The following is a 21,157-nucleotide window of genomic DNA, read 5'->3' as shown; positions in this document are numbered from 1 at the left end:
AATCTGTGCCCAATCGAGCAAGAGGATAATGCTCCAAAATATTACAAAAACTTCAGTGAAAGTCAAATATGGAAGGCAGTATACAAGAACGAGCAAAGCTATTCACCCTTCAAACTGACAAAGCTAACAAGATTCCATGTTGCCAATTACCCTGTGTGTTCCAATTAAAACTCTTTTGATCAATAAATAGCAAGCATGTATCACCATTACCAATAATTAATAATATACTCTTGAAGAAAGGACCAAGCCTACAGAAGACAAGTGTCAGTAATTTAGCACATCCTACATTCACTCTTCAGCTACCTCCTGGGGAAAAACCAATAACCTCCTGGTAACATGAGACGCATATTGTACAGCTGTGGCAGTTTCTATAATGAAACCCCAGATATAAATGACAATATCCATAATACAAACCATAAGTCTAAAATATATCTGAATATGTGTATATATATATATATCTAAGAAGAAAATTATCTAATTTTCTCTTTTATACACATATAAACATCTGGCTAATAAGCCCCATAAAAATTTTTCCTTATTTAGGACTAAACTTTTAAATAACAGAGTTTAAACAGTCCCTTAGAATATTTTTTAAACACTATTCAAAAGAACTATCCCAGGGTAATCAAAAAGCACACACAAAATAAATTAACATCATATAAATGTGGTTATATTGTTCAGAAAGTCCAATTCTCCCATTTGAAATGAAATGGAGACCAGTGTACCTTAGGGTGAATTATTCAATGTACAGATTCATTCCCTCTTTCCTTGTAAATCTTCACGTGATTTTACCTGCATTTCCATAAATGCAAGAAACACAGTAAATCCGCAGAAATCTTGCAAAAGGGGGTTGTGTTTCATGGGGTAAGAGCAGTTTTTGTTGAAGGGCAGCAAGTCAACACGTTATCACTACCTGAACACTAGCAACACCCGTGCCCTTGTAGGCTTCACACCTTGAATTAGCAGCAATGTATTTGATGGGTTCAGTAGTAATTTTTCTTCCAGTATCGGATTAGACTACTTTGCATATACACTAAGTCAAAAGTCTAGTACTTGTGTGCAACATTAATCCACACTTACATCTGAGAACTCATAAATACACATGAAAACAAAGGTGACAGAAAATTAAACCTAGTTTTAAGTTAAAATGTTTTCAGTCCACATCCAGAAAGAGCAGTAAAAAACAAGTATAAAGGAGACGGACAGCACAAACAGAAGAAAGGGAGTACAATAAAATGAAACTGTAAGAAGTAGGTCACTCTTAAAAGGGCAAGTTGCAATTAAAATTGATCAAGAGAAGATGTAGACTGTACCATCTGCATAATGCAGCATTATTTTGCACATCACATACAGTAGATGTGATTTCTAAGAAGCATATTATAACAGCTGGCATACTTACTAATATGATTTACGGTTACCGAATACTTAATTTCTCCAGCTCTTAATGTACAGTAGTTATGCATTAGCCTTTAAAGCTCTTCGTCAGCCTTTTAGAAGTTGTTACATTTCCATGAATATTTAGTGTCCCAATAAAAGTTATCTATATTCAACTTCAGCAAACTTTCATACAAAGATATTAAATACCTTCCTAAGCTGAAATCACTTATGCTCTGAGTTTTCTTTTTGCTGTTTCAAAACACAAAGGCCTTTGTAACTTCCAAAGTGAAGGGTGTTTTAAGGCAGTAAAAGATATGTATTAAGGTTCCCATGATCGTTTATGGTTGTCTATGTGAATAAAGCATATTACACACAATCTCTCTCACACATTTATGTGCATGACTCCTCTATACTGTACATGATTTAGCAATCTTCTTGAGAAATTTAAAGTGCCACAGTTCAAATGTGCTCGTCTGTCTTTTCACGGGCTTCTAGTCCATTCTAGTTGCTTTCAGAAACAAGCCCTTGCTTTAAGAGCAATCTTTTTAGGGAAAAAAAAAGAATTCATCCTTCACTGCTGTGCTAACTGGAATCCAGTGGTCGAACCAATCCTTCTTTGTAAACACGAAGAATAGCTTCACAAACGAATTTGTATTGACTCTGTGTAAGAAAGAAAAAACAAAGACATTTATGGATGATTAAACTCCTGATTATACAGTAGTATCGAATAGCACTAACGGTCTCCCTGCTTCCCCTTCTCCTGGACAATGCCGGGAGAGGAGATACTAAAATCCAACTCTCCTGGCTGTGTTCACAGTAAACAAAGGTAATATTTACTCTTATTTGAAGGAGAAGTATTAAAAATCTCAGATCAAGAAAAACATAGCCCCCACATTTAAAAAAACACATCCTTAAATTTCAGGAAATGATTTATATGTAATAACGATGATTCTTCTGACTAAGTTTAACTAGTTATTTATGTTCTTTATACAGGTCATCTGATTTTTTGGTAGTTATCTGATGGCAAGTATTCTAAACCTTGTCAATCCTGCAGTTTGTGCTACATATTACTGAGAACATTTAAGTTATGTGACCAAAACTGCATTTCAAGTTACCATACAGGATATACGGGTCCAACTGCCTCGCTAAAAGCTTTTTTTTTTTTAAACCACCCACACTATTGCCGAAGAGGGGAGTTGCTTTATTTTCAATTTGTTTTATTTTCAGACCACACATCTTGTTGTGTATCAGAACAGGATCAAAACCTTTGGAATGAATGTTTCTGAAGAGCAGCAGACACTTTAATTCTTCTGTCACCCAACATTTTGAGCTCATTTAATTCTTATAAAGTCTTTGCAAATTAGATTAGTGGTTCTTTCCAGAATTATACTATTGCAAAGACTATTTCTTCCATGATCTTGTGATGTAGCTATTTGTTAAAAGCAATTAAGCCTGTGAGCCTTTCTGAAACATGATACAAGCAGACATTAGCAACAGGACAAATCCACAGAGCCTGAATAGATTTATGACTAACACAATCCCGACAACACAAGATGATGGAAATTTAAAAGAACTTACAAAGATCAAAGCACACCTCTTCTCTGAAAGTACTTTTCACTATTGCCACAACCCCAAAATGAACACCTTTTTCCAAAGCTCCACGTCACATATTCAGAGAAGCACAGCTTCATGATTTATAAATCCCTTTTTAGACCTCTGAAACGTTCTCCCAGCTGCCCTTGTATGTCAGGGCTCATCAAATCTCCAGGAGAGCATCTGGAAACGTTCCCCCAGTATCTCTAAAAGGACAGGGCTAAAATACAACACTTGGACTGGGAAGGACCATAGGTTGCATTTAAATATCAGTACTTAGGAATGTTATTCCTGCTCATAACCTGAAAGACATTTTCTCTTAAGTACAGAAAAACTTAACGAAAACTGGGGGATGGAAATTAATTTTCCCCATCTCGATTTTCCTGCCTCTTCTTTCAACCCTTCAGTCAATTACTCCCACCTTCAACATCACTCCATTCTTTTGTCTTTATTTCTTAATTACCTTGACTTTTCTCTTCATTGTTATTGTCATTTGCATACTGCTACTGCCTGAACAATCCAACTGTGATATTTAGCTCCCTGTTCAATACTTCTGTTAACTAGTGTGATCAAGTTACTGAATAAATAAGAATGAGCACTTCAGCATTGCTTCCTCTGACTCAGACTCTGACTACTTGTTTTCTTTGCTCTCATCTCTTGCCTGTATTCTTACTGCTCACTCAGCTGATAACTAGCTCTATTATGTACATCCCAAAGCACTGCAGTCTGTATTGTTCAGTATTTCTAATTTCTCTTTAATGCAACAGTGGTGTGTTTGGTTTTTTTTTTTTTTTAATGAAAGGTCATACAATTACACGTATTTTGTTGTAGCTTTATCATCTTGGCCAAAGCTTTTGTTCTGCTGTTCCTGATGACCAAATTACAGGTCTTTGAGAAACCACAGCTTTCACATGATTAACAAGCAGACACTAAACCGACCAGTTAGTAGATGATATCATTCCCTGTCTGATACTAACCCACAACATGCATCTGGCAATGGAATTGGAATTGGAGCATACATACAATCCCCACAGGGCAGCTGAACATGCCTCAGGCAAGGCTATTACAACTGAACAAACCCTAACAGCTTCTCCCAGAAGCCCTAAGCTGAATATCAAATACGAGCAGTGGGGCTAGCTGGAATGCAGGCATGGGAATGCGATAGAGCACCCAGGACAGATCTAAACGTTAGCATGCAGCTCTCTGGTATTCTGTTTTCTCACAGTTGAGCACTTGCTTCTGTGTCTCATTTACAGAACACTATGCCAATTCTGCTCGTTGGCTTTTCACAACAGTATCTGCATATTTCAGAAATAACAAGTGAATTTAGTTTCACAGTATTGCTGCTACAGATCATCCTTCTCCTGATGTGCTGATAGTGAACTGTGGAACACAGCAAGGAAGGTAAAAAGTCCTATTTTACATATTCAGTTTTTCAGACTCGGGGTCTGATTGTCAGTGTATTTATTGCTATTCCCTATATTCTTGAGTTACATCATTCCTGCTGATTTCTACTGTAACAGGAGGGACTTGGCCTTCTGGCAAGTTGAAGTTTACTTCATGTTCTCATGTCTGATTCTCAAAAGTCCACCACCTCCAGGAAGTTTAAGTCTGTACTTGTTCAGTTCACTTTAGAAACTGAGAAGCATACACAGGTACAACTCCAGAAGTCAACATTCAGCTTCCCTAAAATTGAAGCTGGTATTTCTCATCTTATGTCATCCTTTTCATAAGCTCAGCTTCCAATTCCACACGGAACAGGCAGGGCACTATTCAGACAACTCTCTCCTCAACAATGCTGACCTGATGCACTTCCAGAGAGGATGCTCACACTGAGTGAGTGAACAAGAGTCTCAGCAGCACGAACGAAAAATCTCTGCTCACAAAGCACTCTAATGTTACACAAGCAACTGTAATTCCTGACACTTTAACATCCTTTGATAATGCAAAACTCTCCCCCAACTAGTCAATCATAATGCTAGCTCCTGCAGTCATTAACCTGTTAACGAACAGAATGTTACATGCTTCCTTTACTTGATCAAGTGGAAACCAAAGCATTTTCTTTGAAGATGAGAGACAGAAATGCCCAATTCAGCTACTGACTTTGTGGGTCTAAACATCTTTACTTCCATTTCTCACAGGCATTTAGCTCCCTGAGATAACCCACACTTAATATTCTGTCATCCAAACTCTACTCAAGAAAGTTGAGCCTCCCATCCTTCATCCTTGGTCCCTAACATCAAGATCTTCAGTTCCAAAGCTGACACAAAATTAACTTCATGATCTCAAATTGCCTTTGAACCACTTCCATCCTAAAATCACCTCGCTGCTTTCATATTTCAGTTATTGATACTACCCAACTTTGCCTGAATTCCATTCTTGCCCTTTGTTTTTCTAAACTGGAGTAGTGGCACAATTTTAAAAAAATACATGTATTGTTCCAATGGAATTTCTACTCCTAAAGCGGCCTCTTGAAAAGCCACTTCCTCTCTACAAATCATACCACAAAACCTTTAATAAGTTCCCAGAAGGCTCTATACTAGAATGAAAAGCAAAAAATAGTCTAGCTTCTTGCAGAAAATTTAGAAAAAGGACCATGAACAGATGATCTGTGCAAGTCTGACTCTGCATTCTAAGTACCTGCAACGTATAGAAATCAATTATCTTTTAACGGCAAGGTAAGAAATATTTACAAAAAAGTTAAATACATACCTCACAAGCAAAGCAGCCTTTGCCACCACACTATGCTACACTAGATGTAGGAAACATGAAATATAACGACAACTGAAGACTCATACACCTAGATCATTTAAGAACTTTTTGGATCTGTTCAAAAACTGCACAACCACAGCATATATACAGAAAATGAGGCTTCCCCTCCATCACTTACTGATGTTTGCACCATCATAGCTCGCTGGTCTCGCATTTTTCGTACAATATCCAGTGGATACACAGGTTGGTTTCTTTCAATTAAGCACATGGCTGTTTCCATAGTGACCAATACACCAGTGCGACCTATTCCAGCGCTGTGAAATGTAACAGAAAAATAATCTATAAAATTAGTTTTTGCAATGCACGGGATTCATATCACAGTATTAATACTAGGATATTAAATAGTCTTAATTAGGAAGACCTAAATAAAATTAGAAGAGAGAGTGAAACTTATTTTTAAAGCAGCTTCCATAATATTTCCCGCCAACTATTAAAAAGAAAATAATTTTTATATAAACAAAACTAAACCTGACTTGAAGTAAACAGATTTTAAACCATTAGAACTGCTTACAAATCTAAACATACTGGTTTGGCATTTTCTACTAAAAAGGTAAGAGCTAATTGACTGCTTTTTGACAGGGACTTGGAAGAGCAAAAAAAAAAAAATCCCCAAACCATTCAAAATGGAGTTACTACCATGGTAGAGGATAAAAATGGAGAACAAGTTACATTGCAGACTATCAACTCTGTGATAATTACACGACTAAGCCATTTCACCAAAAGGTTGCAGGAGAAAGGGAGAGAAAAGAAACTCATCCTTTAGATATAACACCAGTGCTTCTGTGCTCCAACAGTGAACGCTGGTATTGTTACGACATGTAACATTTTCATTTAATTCAAGGAATTTTCAGTCTTGCAGACAAACTTTTCGAAGCAAATGCTTAATCAGAAAACACAAGTACCTGCAGTGAACAAGGACCGGCTCATTCTTTACCCTCTTTGGCCTCATACAGGTCACAAACTCCAAGAAGTCCATGGAGTCATCAGGAACACCATGATCGGGCCAAGCAACATACTGGAGATGGGTGATGGTGTGTTGTTGTTCTGTCTAAAATACAATAAGGTTTTCAAAAAGTGTTCAGTGTTATGACTCCTGTATTGATGTTTATGAGATACAAATAATTTTTGACTGTAAGCGTATTCTGCAGATGCTATAAGATGCATAGGATGTAGAAAATGTTTGTCATTTTAAAGATCAGAGTAAAGTTATGAACATTTAATTCTTACAAAGCATGCAAAAGCTGTAACATTTTCTAAATAAATGAGGTATCAAGTTTAACTCCTGTGATCTAAACAGATTTTTTTGAATTTATTGACTGTTGACATATTATACTGCAACATCAATGATCCACCTGATGTAAAATGCTACAAGAATTATGCATAATAGTACTGTATAATAGTTTAGAACAGGTTGGAAGAAAGCTGAAAACAGCAGAACTATTCAGAATAATATCAAAATAACAGGGTCTTGGGACTATACGATCTATTCTATATAAATATGTCTGTGTATACTTACAGATTCAGTTGTAATACAAAGTTGCCTGCAACATTTTCTACATCCGGTTTCTGTCAGTAAACAATATCTATATTGTTTATACATATATGTTCATTGTACATATATATGAGTGACTTCTGTATGACCCACAGAAGGCTACTTTTCTCTATGGAAGCAGTATAATTGGTTAAAAGATTCTGTTGTATGAAGAGCTCTTTTTTCATTTAATTATACCTAAAAACTCCCGGTTTTACAGAAGTTCTTTTAGCTTAGCTTTTTGTTAACTTTGATTATGAAATCACTCAATCATCTTTGCGTTCAGATTGGGCTCAACTGCTGTTATAGATGTAACCAATGATTAGGGTGGGAAGGAAAAAAACCTAAGACACTCCTGAGCTCTGCTACCTCATGCAATGACGATCTCACTCTTTACAAACTGAGACAACTCTTCATGCTCCTTGATTTCTTCCTCACATTTAGCAACAGTTAAACTTTTGGCTGCATGTTGTCGATGACCATTACCAGACTAAACATCTGACACCCTACTGAACTAAAACTCTCCTTTATCACTGCATTAGCCGATAAAAGCTGGCCTCTCCCAGTGTTCCACGCAAGAATGTTTTCATGACAAGGGTTTTTTTCCTTTTCTTATAAGCGTAAAACTACTGACATATATAACCAGTTTTAAATGCCTTTAACTGCTGGCCTTCCTCTTCCATTTGAGGAAGTGGTTCCACTCCCATGGAGCAGGGATACAGGAGACAGATTAACTACCGCCTGTGTACCAAGTAGAGCCCTAGGAAATGCGTTTATTCTACTCAAAAGTATTTGCAGAAGTTTACAATTGGCTCCAGGGAAATGAAGATAGACAGCACAGCTCCCACTTCGCCTCTGAAAGGCAGAGCCTGAGCAATCACAATTAAAAGGTCTAGCATAAGGCCCAATTGGACAATGTAATCTAACATTAACAACCACGCTTGCTGTAATACAAACTGCATTGGGATCTATCATTCAGGTCCTCAAAAGACCTCAAAATGACTGAGATCTCTGCAAGAAAAGGCATGGCCTTTTTCTACTCAGCTTTGCTGTTATTACGTGGTTTAGCTTGGTCAAATGATTGCACTTTATATTTTTCTGAAATGCCACAGAAAAAATACAAGAAAATCTCATTAAAAAGTCCTCTTTTGCAAATCAGCATGTGCATAATCACAATGTCTTCAAAAGGGAAACGAGATAATGCAGCAATTACATGTAACAGTTTGAGCTGATTCTCTTAAATCAGAGACATTTGAATTACAGCATTCAGATGAAAGAAAGATTTGATTAATTCTAAAATTATCCAAGAGCAAGTATCCAGTCACCTTCCACGTGCATCAAGAATTTCAAGCTATGCAACATGGGTAAGTGGGACATGGGACACCTGAGAACCACGACAGTGATCTGTAGCATCAAAAGCTATTTTATAAGCTCAGGAAAAAAAGAGTTAAGTTTTACTTGTCAGTGATCCAAGCTCAAATACAGAGTGTTGCCTTTTTTTTTTTAAATAGTTGATAGACATTAAGTACAACAAGCACGTTATAGAAGACTTATTCAAGAATACACCGTAAGAACACAGTTAGTCCCCAGAGCTGCTTCTGCTGGTGTGAACATCTCAATTTTCTGTTACGTGCCCTATTCATCCCTATAGACCAAGCTAATTGTTTATTAATTATTCCAGGTATGCCTCAAGCTTCTGTTTAGTTTTCTATTTGTGTTTTGACATAATCCGTTTTGATTCTTTTGCTTGGGGTCATCTGAGATGATTCAGATTGTTAAAACTTGGCCATTATCTCACTTGTTTTTGAAAATGCCAAGTATTTGAAAATACTTCATCTATTATCAGTATGTTAAACCTATTGTAAACAGTAGTTATATTCATATGTTAGAACTAGTATTTCCAATTCTTCAGATTTTTTAAGCTCTTTTTAGTGTGGTTTTTTTGGGGGTGGCTTGTGGGGGGAGAGAAGAGTGTGCTGTGTGCATGAGTGGTGTTTGTTGTATGGGTTGATGTTTTTTTTCAATATAAAATCTTTATGTCTTTACACTCAAAATGAAAGTCTGCTTTGAAATTCAGAAAATATCAGTCAAATACCACCACACATGGAAATAGCTAGCATTAAAAGACCATCTTGGTTGCTAAAATCTAGCACTCACACATTACAAAAAGTGCTAGAATTATGGTTGCTGGTTCCATAGTTAGCCCCGCTGTACATGTTCTATTAGGAATACTTATTTTTAAACAGACTACTTTTGCCAGATCCTGTTTCTTTGTACAATCCTGGTAATGGAAAATAAAGAGGTAGCTTCTCCTTATAGTTGCTGTTCAAACTGTTATTCTCCACAAGACAGCTTAAATCCTTTCTACAATTATTTTTTGCACTGGGATTTTCAATGACATCATTATTGTGCATCATAATATTGATAAATGTAGAATTCACCCTTATAAAGAGAAAATACAAGGTCTTGTTTAACGTGCAGATGCAAAAGTTTCAGCAAACCAACCTAAGAATCTTTAACATGATCAAAATCAACACTTCCCCCGACAAACTGCTGTATGACATGTGTCTGGCAATCTTCAAATGGCATGGAAAGCCTCAGCCCAGACAATTAAGACGTGTAGAAATTACAGAGAATCTATTTTCAGCTGTTTCTAGCAGAAATTGCTGGCAGTATAGTCATTTACATTGCTGCCTTTGCTTCATCTCGTGTCAATTTAACACAGCTACTAGAAGGCCTACATGTTGGTCATTCATAAACAGAAAGATACCAGTCATTTGTCACCTTGTAATTTTACCCCCTTTCAGCAAACAGCAACACCCTTCCGTAGCAAAATAGATTGATGGTTAGTTTTCAATTTGTTTGAATTGCTGCATCAATTTATTTTCTTTTCCCTCAAACCACCCCCCTCCATCATTGTGATATCCATGGAAAGTGAGAGCTTTCAAATTAAAAAGAAGCTTCTCTCCCCAAATATATTTGCATTGCCACTGTCTGCACAATCATGCTAAACACCCACACTGTGACACAAGGACCTGTCTTAACCTTGACCTGGGTTGTTTATAAGGAGTAAGTGCTCTCTTGTGGTGCTCACTTCTCATTCATTACAGCAATGGTATAACTTGTCTTTAAAGGATGAAATGTAACCAATTTCTAAACATCTTGAATTTTTTTCCTTTTATTTGAACGATTTAGTTCAGTTAATAAAGCAAATCAGGTGGGACAATGACAGGGCACTTTGGAAACAACTAAAGGTGTGGCAACGATGAACATAAAATGTGGTAGAACAAAAAAAACCTAAGGCTTGCAAAATTACTGTTCTTCAAAGTTCTGTGAATAATAAGCTTCAGTGAGTACCATCATCCCAGCTTTGCTAAGTTCCACAGGTGGGTTTCTAGTCACCCTTAACTGGAATCAAGAAAGAAGCTTGTTTAAAGGCAGAGGAGACAGGGAAACAAGCAAAAGAAAAGTTCGAAACATAACTGAATGAAATTGGAGAGATTCAATGTGCTATGATGTGTTGCAAGACAATTACCTTACAGGAAATTGAATGAAAGTTTGCTTCAGGCTTTCCATGCTATTTTCTCAATGAATAAAAAGAAATATTTATCTTCTTTTATAAAACAGTGCAAGATGAATTTTGTGTGATGAATTTTGCACTAACAGTACACTGTTCCTTTTGGTCTGTTTGTTCTGGTCTGGGTTTTGTGGTGGATTTTTTTGTTTGTTTGTTTGTTTTTTCCCCCTGTATGTTTGTTTTTTAAAAAACAAAACAAAACCAGCCTCAAAAAAACCCAATCTTAGGCCTTTTTCTGGTTTTCTTTAATTTTGCTACAGGATAGCTTTCAATCTTGGTCTTGAAAAGAAAAGGTAGGAGATTAATCCTTATTTCATGAGGCTAAGAAAGGTTACAAATATTTCACATTTGCAGTGGTTTGCTGATCTTCAATTACAGGCAAAGCAGCACTGAGTTATACTCCGTCACAAAAAAACTAGAAAGTTTCTTGTTCCCCAAGTCTTCCTGAGCATATACTAACAAAAGGGCAAGGACATAATTTCATAAATGTGTGTTTTGAGCTATTTTCCCCTAAAGGCAGATTTGAAAGCTGTGCAACTTAATTCACAGTAAAGTCTTTTACAAATATGCCTTTCCAATAGAAATCGAGTCTCTTGTGAGTTTTGAAGATTTATCCCTCTTATTATTAAAAGCTACTTGTCTTCATGAAGACCAGTCGATGCTGCTCACATTAGTTCAGGCAATAATAAAACCTTGGTTTGAATTCAGATGACTTTTTATGAGTACTTCAAAGAATGTAACAACAGCATCTGCGAGAGGTAATACATATAAAGCTTTGCAAAGTCTACTCAAACACCAGATGCCTCCAAAAGAATATGTTTAAGAAAGCAGCTCAAATGATATGTAAAACTAGGAGGTATTTCAGTGTTTTAGAGAGTTCTTTCACTAACTTCTAACAAGTTACAAAGCTTTTTATTTCCACCTGAAAGCCAAATGCACATAGAGCTATCAATTATTAGGGTCATATTTTTACTGTACGGGAAAGCTCAATGTTGAGTAGTTTTTTGAGTGTAGCCACTTTAAGTGTAGAAATAAACTTGCCTTTAGTGAAAAAAACCCTAACCAAAACACCACCTTCAAAACAACCTTGCCCTCACCACAACACAGAGACATCCACCAAGGACTATGCTTTAGCATGTTTTTGTCTAACCTGAGCAAAATCTATGCAAGCCTTTGCATCAGAAACCAAGTTCACAACTGAGAGCTATGATGAGACAACTTACACAGTTGAAGATCCTTTAACTTTCCCATCTGTTAACAAGTCTGTAACAGCAAACTATAGGCTTACACAACCTTTATCTCAAAAAGAATTAACTTGTATTTATAAAACCAAACTTGACTGCCGCAATCTGATAAAGATTTTCACTCATCACATGCTAGTAAATAGAAACCTGAAGTGAAAACATATACGGAATACAGTCACTGGTGAATTTACTCAAAATGTGTACTAGTTTGATAAATACCAACCAAGAAAAAGAGCAAGTATTTGAGGAGAGTAAACTAAAATTTACAGGAAGCATTAGCTAACCAAAGTTAATCAGCAATCAAATTATTCGAGTGACAGGCAGTAAAAGTTTGTCTACATATGCTCGGCAGCACTTCTTTAATGAGGTTCATTTCTTCTCTGCTGACATTCAAGTTTATTGCTTACAGATTAATTGGCTGAAAAACAGAATCAAAAATCATGCTGCTCCCTGACTGCAGGGTTTCGTGTATCTAGAAACTAAAACACTGTACACCATCTTAACTGAAAGACCTTTAAGTACTAGCATGTCACATGTTTATGACTACAAGGAAATCTTGATCACCTTAAAACAGATTTGGGTGCACAGTCAAGTGATAGATCCAGTTATAAATTTATGAGACTAGAGCATTGGTCATCCTCCTGTAAGATCATCAATGAAATGTTACATTTAAATGAGATACTTTCTTTTTATTTTTATTACTAGCAATTCTAGTAATAGTGAAACCTACTTAACTATAGGGAAGTTAAAAAGATTGACTAGCATTGGAACTGTAAATTAGCTTTTGGTCAGTACAGAGTGATTTCTTACACAAATATCTTATGATAGCACAAATTCTTCATCTTTTTAGAAAATATCTGTGACCACTGAATTTTGGAAAAGAGATGAAGAGGGAACTGTGTAAGAAACATAGGACAACTTAATATTTAAAGGCCAAACTTCATCCCCTATGGGAATTCTAGATCTATCTGAACACAGATTTCACAACACAAGCTGATATGCAAGAAGTATTCCATGTATTTAACTTTCTCTTCGCTTTATGCTAATGGAAAAGTTAAAGTGTTAACACCTAAGAAATATAAATATCTTACATAAATTGAGCACATTTCAAATTGAGACATACAAGGATTTATTTTCTTTTTTTTTTTTTTAATATGACTTAAGACAATGAAAAGAGCTGGAGAGACACTGCATCTTCTCTCAAAACAACACTATTACAATTCCCTTCTTTGTTGGCTGTTTAGCTGCATGTGCCATTAACCAAGTGACCCATATTTCATCCTTGAAAGAACACAGTTACTTAGAAAAAGCTCACTGAAAAACCAAAATACTTGTGAAGAAGCAGTGACTTCAAAAATGTTTACAGAAAAGCACTAAACTCATTGATGAGGCTTATTACAGTCCCTGTATAGCATAATGTACTATAAAACTTCAAAAAGTATGTTTTTGAAGAAGCTCTAAGGAAATAACAACACTATGTTGATTCATATATATACATAGTCTTTTTGTAAAAACATGTATATATTCACACACAGACATACATGCTGAGACAAAGACTCTGTACCTACTATCTATATGTGTATTCATTCGTCTTGCTTAGGGATAATTAAAGATAATGAGCATTTACCTCAAGATTTGTAATCTCCATTTCTCTAACAACATAAGCAATCGTACAATCTTCAGAATTGCATCTGACACGAAAGCTGCCATATTCCATTACATCCGGTGGATCAGGCCAATATTGGTGACATTTGGTCTGTAAGGAAAATAAGCACACACGAAGATTTTATCCAAGCACTCCTGTTTCCATCCTCCCCTCCTATATGATAGTTCAGGGAATTCAGGGAGTGGTATAAAGATCTACTCTGGGTTGCTGGTGAGGTGTTGACATCCAAATTGCAAAATAACATGACAAAACAGTCTAAATTATCTATAAAACCTGTGGTTTAGTCATTTTAATAAAAATTCAGGTAAGTCTTATGCAAGATGCTTTCTGTCTGGTACTAAACTGCAGTCACTAAAATGACTTCTCAAGCCAGAATGCAAGAGGAAAAACACGTTGATTTGTTCCACCTTAAGAAGAAAAGCCTAGCAGGGAAATTTGTAACCATCTTCAGCCACCTGGCAGCAGGTTGTAGTGAAGAAAGACACACTTTTCTTGAAAGTGAATAGTGAAAGGGCAAGAAGTGACTGGAAAAAAAACGCGAAAGGGAAGTTCTCATTAGATGTTGGCAAAAACTATTTCAGTGAGGACTGTCAAGCACAGAAGCCAGATGCCCTATGAAGATGTGGAATCGCCATCCTTAGAAGCAATCAAAATTTAACTGACAAGACACCAGACAACCTGCACGAACTTGAAAGCTGCCCCTGCTCTGAGTGGAGAGGACAGGACCAGATATCTTCACAGGACCCTTCAAACATGAATTGTTCTTAGATTCTGAAGCAAGATCACGTTGGAATGCAAAAAATAGTGCAATCCAGCTTGTCCTCTCCTATTCCAACACTGAAGCCTCACAGCTGAGGGAAAAAGCAAGGCAGGCTCTATTTCTGGAGGCTGTAAGAGAGAACTCATTCTGCAGAGACTGAGTAAGCAGGAAAAGGAATACCTGACAGCACTGTCACCCCTTGCACCCCAAAGAAGTTCAGCCTGCCTGGTACTTGTCTGGCTGCTTCCATTAGAAGTTTCCCTTCTTCTCTCCCTGAAAGCAAGTGATGAAGGTAATGAAGCAACCCTAGCTATCTTCTGAAGATCGCTTCCCTAACTCAGGCATTAGTTTTCAGGCCACTAAGAGCTGTGTGTTACTTCAGTTTTTGATAGGAACTCACTGAATGGGAAAAACATCTTCATTTCTCTATTCCACTGTATTTTGTGGTTTAAGGTAAAAATATTTTTAAACCACAGAATAAGGCTTATAATCATTAGCAGCAAGACCACTGTATAGAAAGTTACTGCAGGCACAATAATCTGCAGTAACTTGGGTCATATAATGAAAGTTGCCATCCACATTTTCTAGGGAAAACTAAGCTCAGAAACTGGAAGAACGGATAAACAATTTTAGTTCATGTGTGTGTCATTTGTCAGAGAGATGTGTACTTCTTTTCTGTGTCAGATGTAAGTCTGAAGACAGACACCTTCCCTTAAATGACTAATTGTATCTAAATGCTGAAGTTATAAACAAAGGCCCAGGCAGATACTTACTGTTGCAGGAAGGTGTAATTTGGCCTCTGCCTCAGCCAGGTTTCCTGCAAGGCCCATAACGGATCAACCTTCAAGCCTACCCATGTGTGACAAGCTAAGCCATCATGCAAATGCAGCTGCTGTACTGCACGTGTAGTTTGAGGTACACCAGAATAAACTCAAAGGTGAAGTAGATTTCAATGTTGAAATTAGATCCATGGAATACTCTTATCTTTTCTAAAAGAAAATAGATTAATCAGTTCCATGTACAAGCATAAGGAACCATTTTCTCCCGTCTTCTACTGCTGATAGTAAAAGGGTGATCTTCAGACCCCTACCACTCTACTGCTGAAGTTATAGTGTCTTCCTGGTTTTGGTTCACCTTCTAAAGGCAGATTGACATGAACATCTAGACAGTCTACATGTAACTTTTGTAGAAATCTTAATTCTTGTATCAATTCCTCATTTTAAAAGGTAAGCTTTGAGCAGCACTGATGCCAGAAGGTTTGCCACCTCATTTTCCATCTAATCAACGGCTGAATTGTTGTGGAATAGACTGAACTTGAAAAAGCATTCCAGTGAGACACTAGTTCAGTGAAATCCTTGCCCACAGAACACAGCTCAAGTTTGCCCATCAACGTAAAGGTTCTAACATTTTATCCCAGTAATTAAATATCCTCATCTTCCAGTTCTGCAACTCCCATCTTGTGAACAGTTGCCTTCATGTAACAAATATAAACCAAATAGCTTCCAAGTACAAGTCCACTGGACTTATAAAAGCACATACTAAAGCAAAAGTCTACCTGAGGTCTAAGAAAATCCAAGGGAGTCATAAAAAACCATCTTGACACAACTCCCCAGACACCGTACTTAAAACTTTATTTAATGGTGTGTGACCAAAACAGCTGAGCTGTAATTGTCCTCTTCACTGCCTATACATCTTAATAATAATTGTTACTAGCTCCAAAAGAAGCCCAACAAATTGATATTCTCAATGTTCTACCTGAGGTCTAAGAAAATCCAAGGGAGTCATAAAAAACCATCTTGACACAACTCCCCAGACACCGTACTTAAAACTTTATTTAATGGTGTGTGACCAAAACAGCTGAGCTGTAATTGTCCTCTTCACTGCCTATACATCTTAATAATAATTGTTACTAGCTCCAAAAGAAGCCCAACAAATTGATATTCCCAATGTTTGTATTTCAGCTTTAGTTCATTTGGATTCTCTATCAACTCATCAACATTGCTCATGCCATCTACAACATTTTTTTGTTTATAAGTTCTTTTTTAAACTAATAGAGTGGCAAGAGCTGGAAATTTTGAAATGTTGACATTTCTTAATTCTATCCTTCTTAGGGCTCAATTTTCAATGGCAATGGGGCAATGGCAATGGGGCAATTCCAAGGACAAGGGGCAATGGATACAAACTGGAACACAGGAAATGCCATCTCAACATGAGGAAGAACTTCTTTACTTTGAGGATCCCAGAACACTGGAACAGGCTGCCCAGAGAGGTTGTGGAGTCTCCTTTGGAGACTTTCAAAAGCCGTTTGGATGTCTTCCTACCCAACCTGCTCTAGGTGTATCTGCTTTGGCAGGGGGGTGTTGGAGCAGATGATCTCCGAAGGTCCCTTCCAACCCTGACCATTCTGTAATTCTCTGATTAATGCAGTGCTAGCATTTATTTAAACAAAATTAGAAGAATTGTTAGACCAATTCTAGGAAAGAATCTAAAGCACAAATAAAAGTAAGCGAGTTAAATTCTGACCACTACCATGCTAAAACTAGTAAGTACTGTAAGGACAGACTCTAGTCTGAAGCCAGACTGCAACCTTTGCTCAATCTGCTCAATGTTTCCGGACAGCTGCCGAATCATTATGAGAACAACTGCAACACGCAGCCCAGATCTCGGGGGGGAAAAAAAAGGGACAGAACACAGTACCTGGCTGATGAGCAACACTGAGTCAATGCAGTGATTTCTGTTTATGAGACTACTGGCTTCTTTTCAAAGAAGCATAAAAAAGAGAAAGTTGCAGAGTCTATGTTCCTCTAAGTAATACAGTAAGCCTAGTCTTCAGAGAAATGGTTCAACAGAATAAGCTGGCCTATTCTAGGATTATCTAATCAAAACAATGGGGGCGGGGGGGGGAAGTTAAAGGTTCAGTACATTTCTTCAGCATACAAAGAACCTGAACACTTACCCGACCTCGCTCAGTGAGTGTTGTTAACATGATGATCAGGGACAACTTGTGATCCCAGACAACTTGCCAGAAGTGTGCACAGGTGTGTGGAAGAGGCCCCTGAGTAGCAATGTACCGGTTCACAATGCCCACAGAAGGAATTTCCATCTATAAAGAGAAAGAAAAATCCCATGTAAAGTTTGCTTTCATTACTCCTTGTACTCTTTTTCTTTAATTCAGCACTTCAGTGGAGTGGAGGAAAGATTCAGTTGGCAAGCTGAGTAATAAGACAATCAAGATCACAATTTGTTATGTGAAAAATCTTTAAATATTTCATTTAAACCAGATGTATACTATTGTTCCTATAGTCCTTCATGGTGAACTAAGAAGAGATAATTAACAGTGAAAATGTATTTGAAACTTGAAACTGCAAAGCTTTCCAAATTTGCTTTAAGATTTAGTAAGGAATAATGGAAAGGTATACCAAAGGCACACCAGCAAAAGCTGTTTATCACCTGATACTAAACATAGTAAGTTAATAGCTGATTCTGTGAATGAGGTGTTTAATTTAAGCATCTGACACAAACACATATATATTTTCCTCTCTTCTCCCAGTCTACACACATGAATAGGGCTTTAGTCTATCTTCTGAACCCTTCATAGCATAGTCAGTAGGCCAAGAGGTTATGGGGGGAAAAGGGCTTAGTTTTAAGCTATAAGAGACAACCTCAGCATATGCAGTATATGGAAAGGTAAAACATTTTTTTACTGGTTAAAGGCCCTGTACATATCACAATGTATACCACATGCTTGCACCTACTGTGTACCAGGATGGCCAATTGTTTCACAAGAGGCACTTCACCTTTTACATTATGAATCTTCACATATTTTACATTTACAAATCCCCAAAATGTAAAATTAAAAAACCTTATTCCTTGAAAAGGTTAAATTTACCCTGCCATTGTAATACAGGAAGTGGGCAAATGCAGGTCTCTATGACTTACATTCACGTAATTTGCATTAATGTAATCTTCAGCTCCTTGCAATATTATCCTTGTGGCATCATCTGCACACAAAAAAATAATAGAGAGGGAATCAAATCAGCAATCAAGGGGCATGCTTCCCTTCTATTAAGTAAAAAAGAAAAAACCCTAAGGAATTGCAGAAACACAAACAGCGGAATACAAACCAAAATAGGTAACCTTTGAGAAAATAAAATGAATGACTGATTATATAATGAAATTTTTAATCAAGAAGTTCAATACAACAGTTTCATAAGCTGTCATTTAGAGGATAAAGCAAAATAGGCAGAAAGTCTGTACTTAATACTCACAAGGTAGAACATCTTTGTATCTGTTCTTGTCCATATTCTGAGGTACCTTTGCACACGTAACAGCCAGTCCTGGTTTCTTTCTATAAAGTTGCTGCAAGACAGAATAAAAAATGGTAGGATTTTGAGGAATGATATTATGCTATACACACACACAAAATAGATTCACATGAAAATACATAGACTGGAAAAAAATATTGTAAGTTATTTTCTATAATCTTTTTCCTAACCATCTGTAAAATGAACCTGAGCGATTTTTCTATTTTTTAACATGACAAGAATTTCTGTTATTGCTAACCCACCATCATCTCTGGAAGAATTTCTAGAAAGAAAAAGGGGAAGTGTAAGAGTTATTGATGAAAACTGTTTCCCTCCAAAGTTCTCTTTTTCTTATAAAACTGTGTGCAGAAAGAAAACAGAGGTTGAGGGTGGAAGAAGTGAACAATAAAGGACAGCAGAAGAAAAAAAAAAATAGCTGCAGACTGACATTTTCTGGAATCAACTGTAATACAAAAAAATAAAACAAACTCCTATTCTCTGGACTAAAATCATCACGTTTAATCCTGCAAGTACCTGAAAAAAACCCAAAGCTCCAACGTATCACAATCTTTTAACATGTGACTCTCCTCCAACAGGGCCAAACCCTGTTGTGCAAACTAACTGGAGTGAATGTAGGCATAAGAGTATGTAGCTAAAAATAAATTCTGTGCTCACAATGCATTAAGTGCATTGTACAAGAAAACAAAAAGTTACAGAGGGGGATGAACAAAATGAAGAAATGCAATCACACAACCACAACTTTTCTGCATTAAATATACTGGGAAGCAACTTACAACTGAGTTATTAACCTGCCTATGCCAGAGTTTTTATGTACTTCACTGAACACTTACCAAAGAGTTCATTGCATCTTAGATGTTTAATGAAGATTTACACTGTGGTCCATACACAAAGTGGAATGAAACAAGAAGTAGGAGGCTGAAATCCCCTACTTCAGTTGTCAGAAAAGGAACAACAAAAAAATGTTTATTCTACTGTGAGATTCACTGAATCCTAGGACTCTGTATCAGAGCTCACCACGTTTCTCAACTTAAGCAGCATAAGCAAGCCATGTGAGAAGGGAACTTGATAATATATGTAACTGAACAGCTTCTATCAGTTATAACACAAGTTCCATTTTACTAGAGCCAGATTGCAATTTCTGGGTTTTTTCAGGGGAGACAAAGAAGAATAATTTAACAATTCTGGAACTTCATTATTGTTGCCTGGCAAAATGTCAGTTGCCGTTGACAGATTTCTTAAATTTTGTGTAAGTGGAGGAAGATATTCTGGAAAAGCTTGATTATTCACAGTCTACTGGCTAACTATTTACTAGTTTACTGATTTGAATGGAGAGCTTGAGAGCCACCAAAGATGATGAGATGATGCTGCAATTGTCTCTGCTTTTGAAGATCACGAAACAAAAAAATAGGTGCTTTTTTTGTAACACCAGTAATATCCTTTTATAAATGTTGTCAGGAAAAAAAGTCATAAAAGGTCAAATATCCTATGAAGATTATCACAGGAACTTTGTGCACAAACTTAATCACCAACATTGACAATTAACAAAGTCTTGAAAGACTAGTCTATATCTTTTGAGTTACTGTTTAAATAGCCAAAGGACTTACTGCTATTGCTGAATTGCAACCAGTGCTGTGGATGTTGGAAAGCAGCTATGAACCAGTCTGCAATTCCTTAAAGAAAGGGGAATCTTAACTCTTAGAAATCTTGGAAACAAAGCAAACCTCATAAAAAGAGGGGTTATGCAATAACCATTATGACAACTCTTCAGGCCACCACCATTAAATCTTACAGCATTTGAAAAAACAGTTAAAGAAAAATACCAAAATGGGGAACTATGGTGAAACAGGAACAAACATACACACCTTTGCCATTAGAGAAGTATCTACAGCATCTTTTGGAATTTCTTACGCTAACACCCAAGGTACTAATTTATTAAACTATAAAAACATTTTATTAGTCAATCTTCTATGACATTCCTTGCTAACACACTGAAGAACATGACAATAATTCATTAATCTATACAGCAGTTTTCAAAGTCTTATCCTATATGCAAGAGTATCTCACCTACAAAGTAATCTGCCCAAGAAGTAACCATCAGTGGTTTAGAACGCCAGGGAAAAACACAGAACTGGATTTACAGATGTCCTGCAAACGGAAATTAACATTCCAACACTTTCCTATCAACCTCTAAGAGAAGATGATGAGGAATGAATGGTCAAGTTGCCCCTGTTATTCCATGAAAGAAGGCAACACATAAGAACTTGAAACCTTAACTTAAGGTATATAGGATGTTTGAGCAATGTCACTCAGCA

At 36.7% G+C, this 21,157-nt stretch overlaps 1 protein-coding gene across 2 annotated transcripts in view; it reads right to left on the bottom strand.

Moving 5' to 3' along the window:
• Positions 1 to 1,637: 1,637 nt before the first annotated feature.
• Positions 1,638 to 21,157, bottom strand: part of PTPN3 (protein tyrosine phosphatase, non-receptor type 3) — a 63,655-nt gene continuing 44,135 nt past the window's right edge. For both annotated transcript variants that reach the window (XM_010153556.1, XM_010153557.1), the window contains 7 exons: positions 18,789 to 18,879; positions 18,460 to 18,521; positions 17,477 to 17,623; positions 13,722 to 13,850; positions 6,645 to 6,790; positions 5,861 to 5,996; positions 1,638 to 2,037 (listed from right to left, as the gene is read on the bottom strand). In XM_010153556.1, coding sequence (XP_010151858.1) covers positions 1,960 to 2,037; positions 5,861 to 5,996; positions 6,645 to 6,790; positions 13,722 to 13,850; positions 17,477 to 17,623; positions 18,460 to 18,521; positions 18,789 to 18,879 — 789 coding nt within the window. In that variant the 3' untranslated portion in view covers positions 1,638 to 1,959. The remainder of the gene's footprint in view (positions 2,038 to 5,860; positions 5,997 to 6,644; positions 6,791 to 13,721; positions 13,851 to 17,476; positions 17,624 to 18,459; positions 18,522 to 18,788; positions 18,880 to 21,157) is intronic.

Source organism: Eurypyga helias, unplaced genomic scaffold (genome assembly GCF_000690775.1).
Source record: "Eurypyga helias isolate BGI_N326 unplaced genomic scaffold, ASM69077v1 scaffold15006, whole genome shotgun sequence".
Classification (NCBI taxonomy): domain Eukaryota; kingdom Metazoa; phylum Chordata; class Aves; order Eurypygiformes; family Eurypygidae; genus Eurypyga; species Eurypyga helias.
Note: the sequence above shows the minus strand (reverse complement) of the source record. Positions and strands in the feature narration are given on the sequence as shown.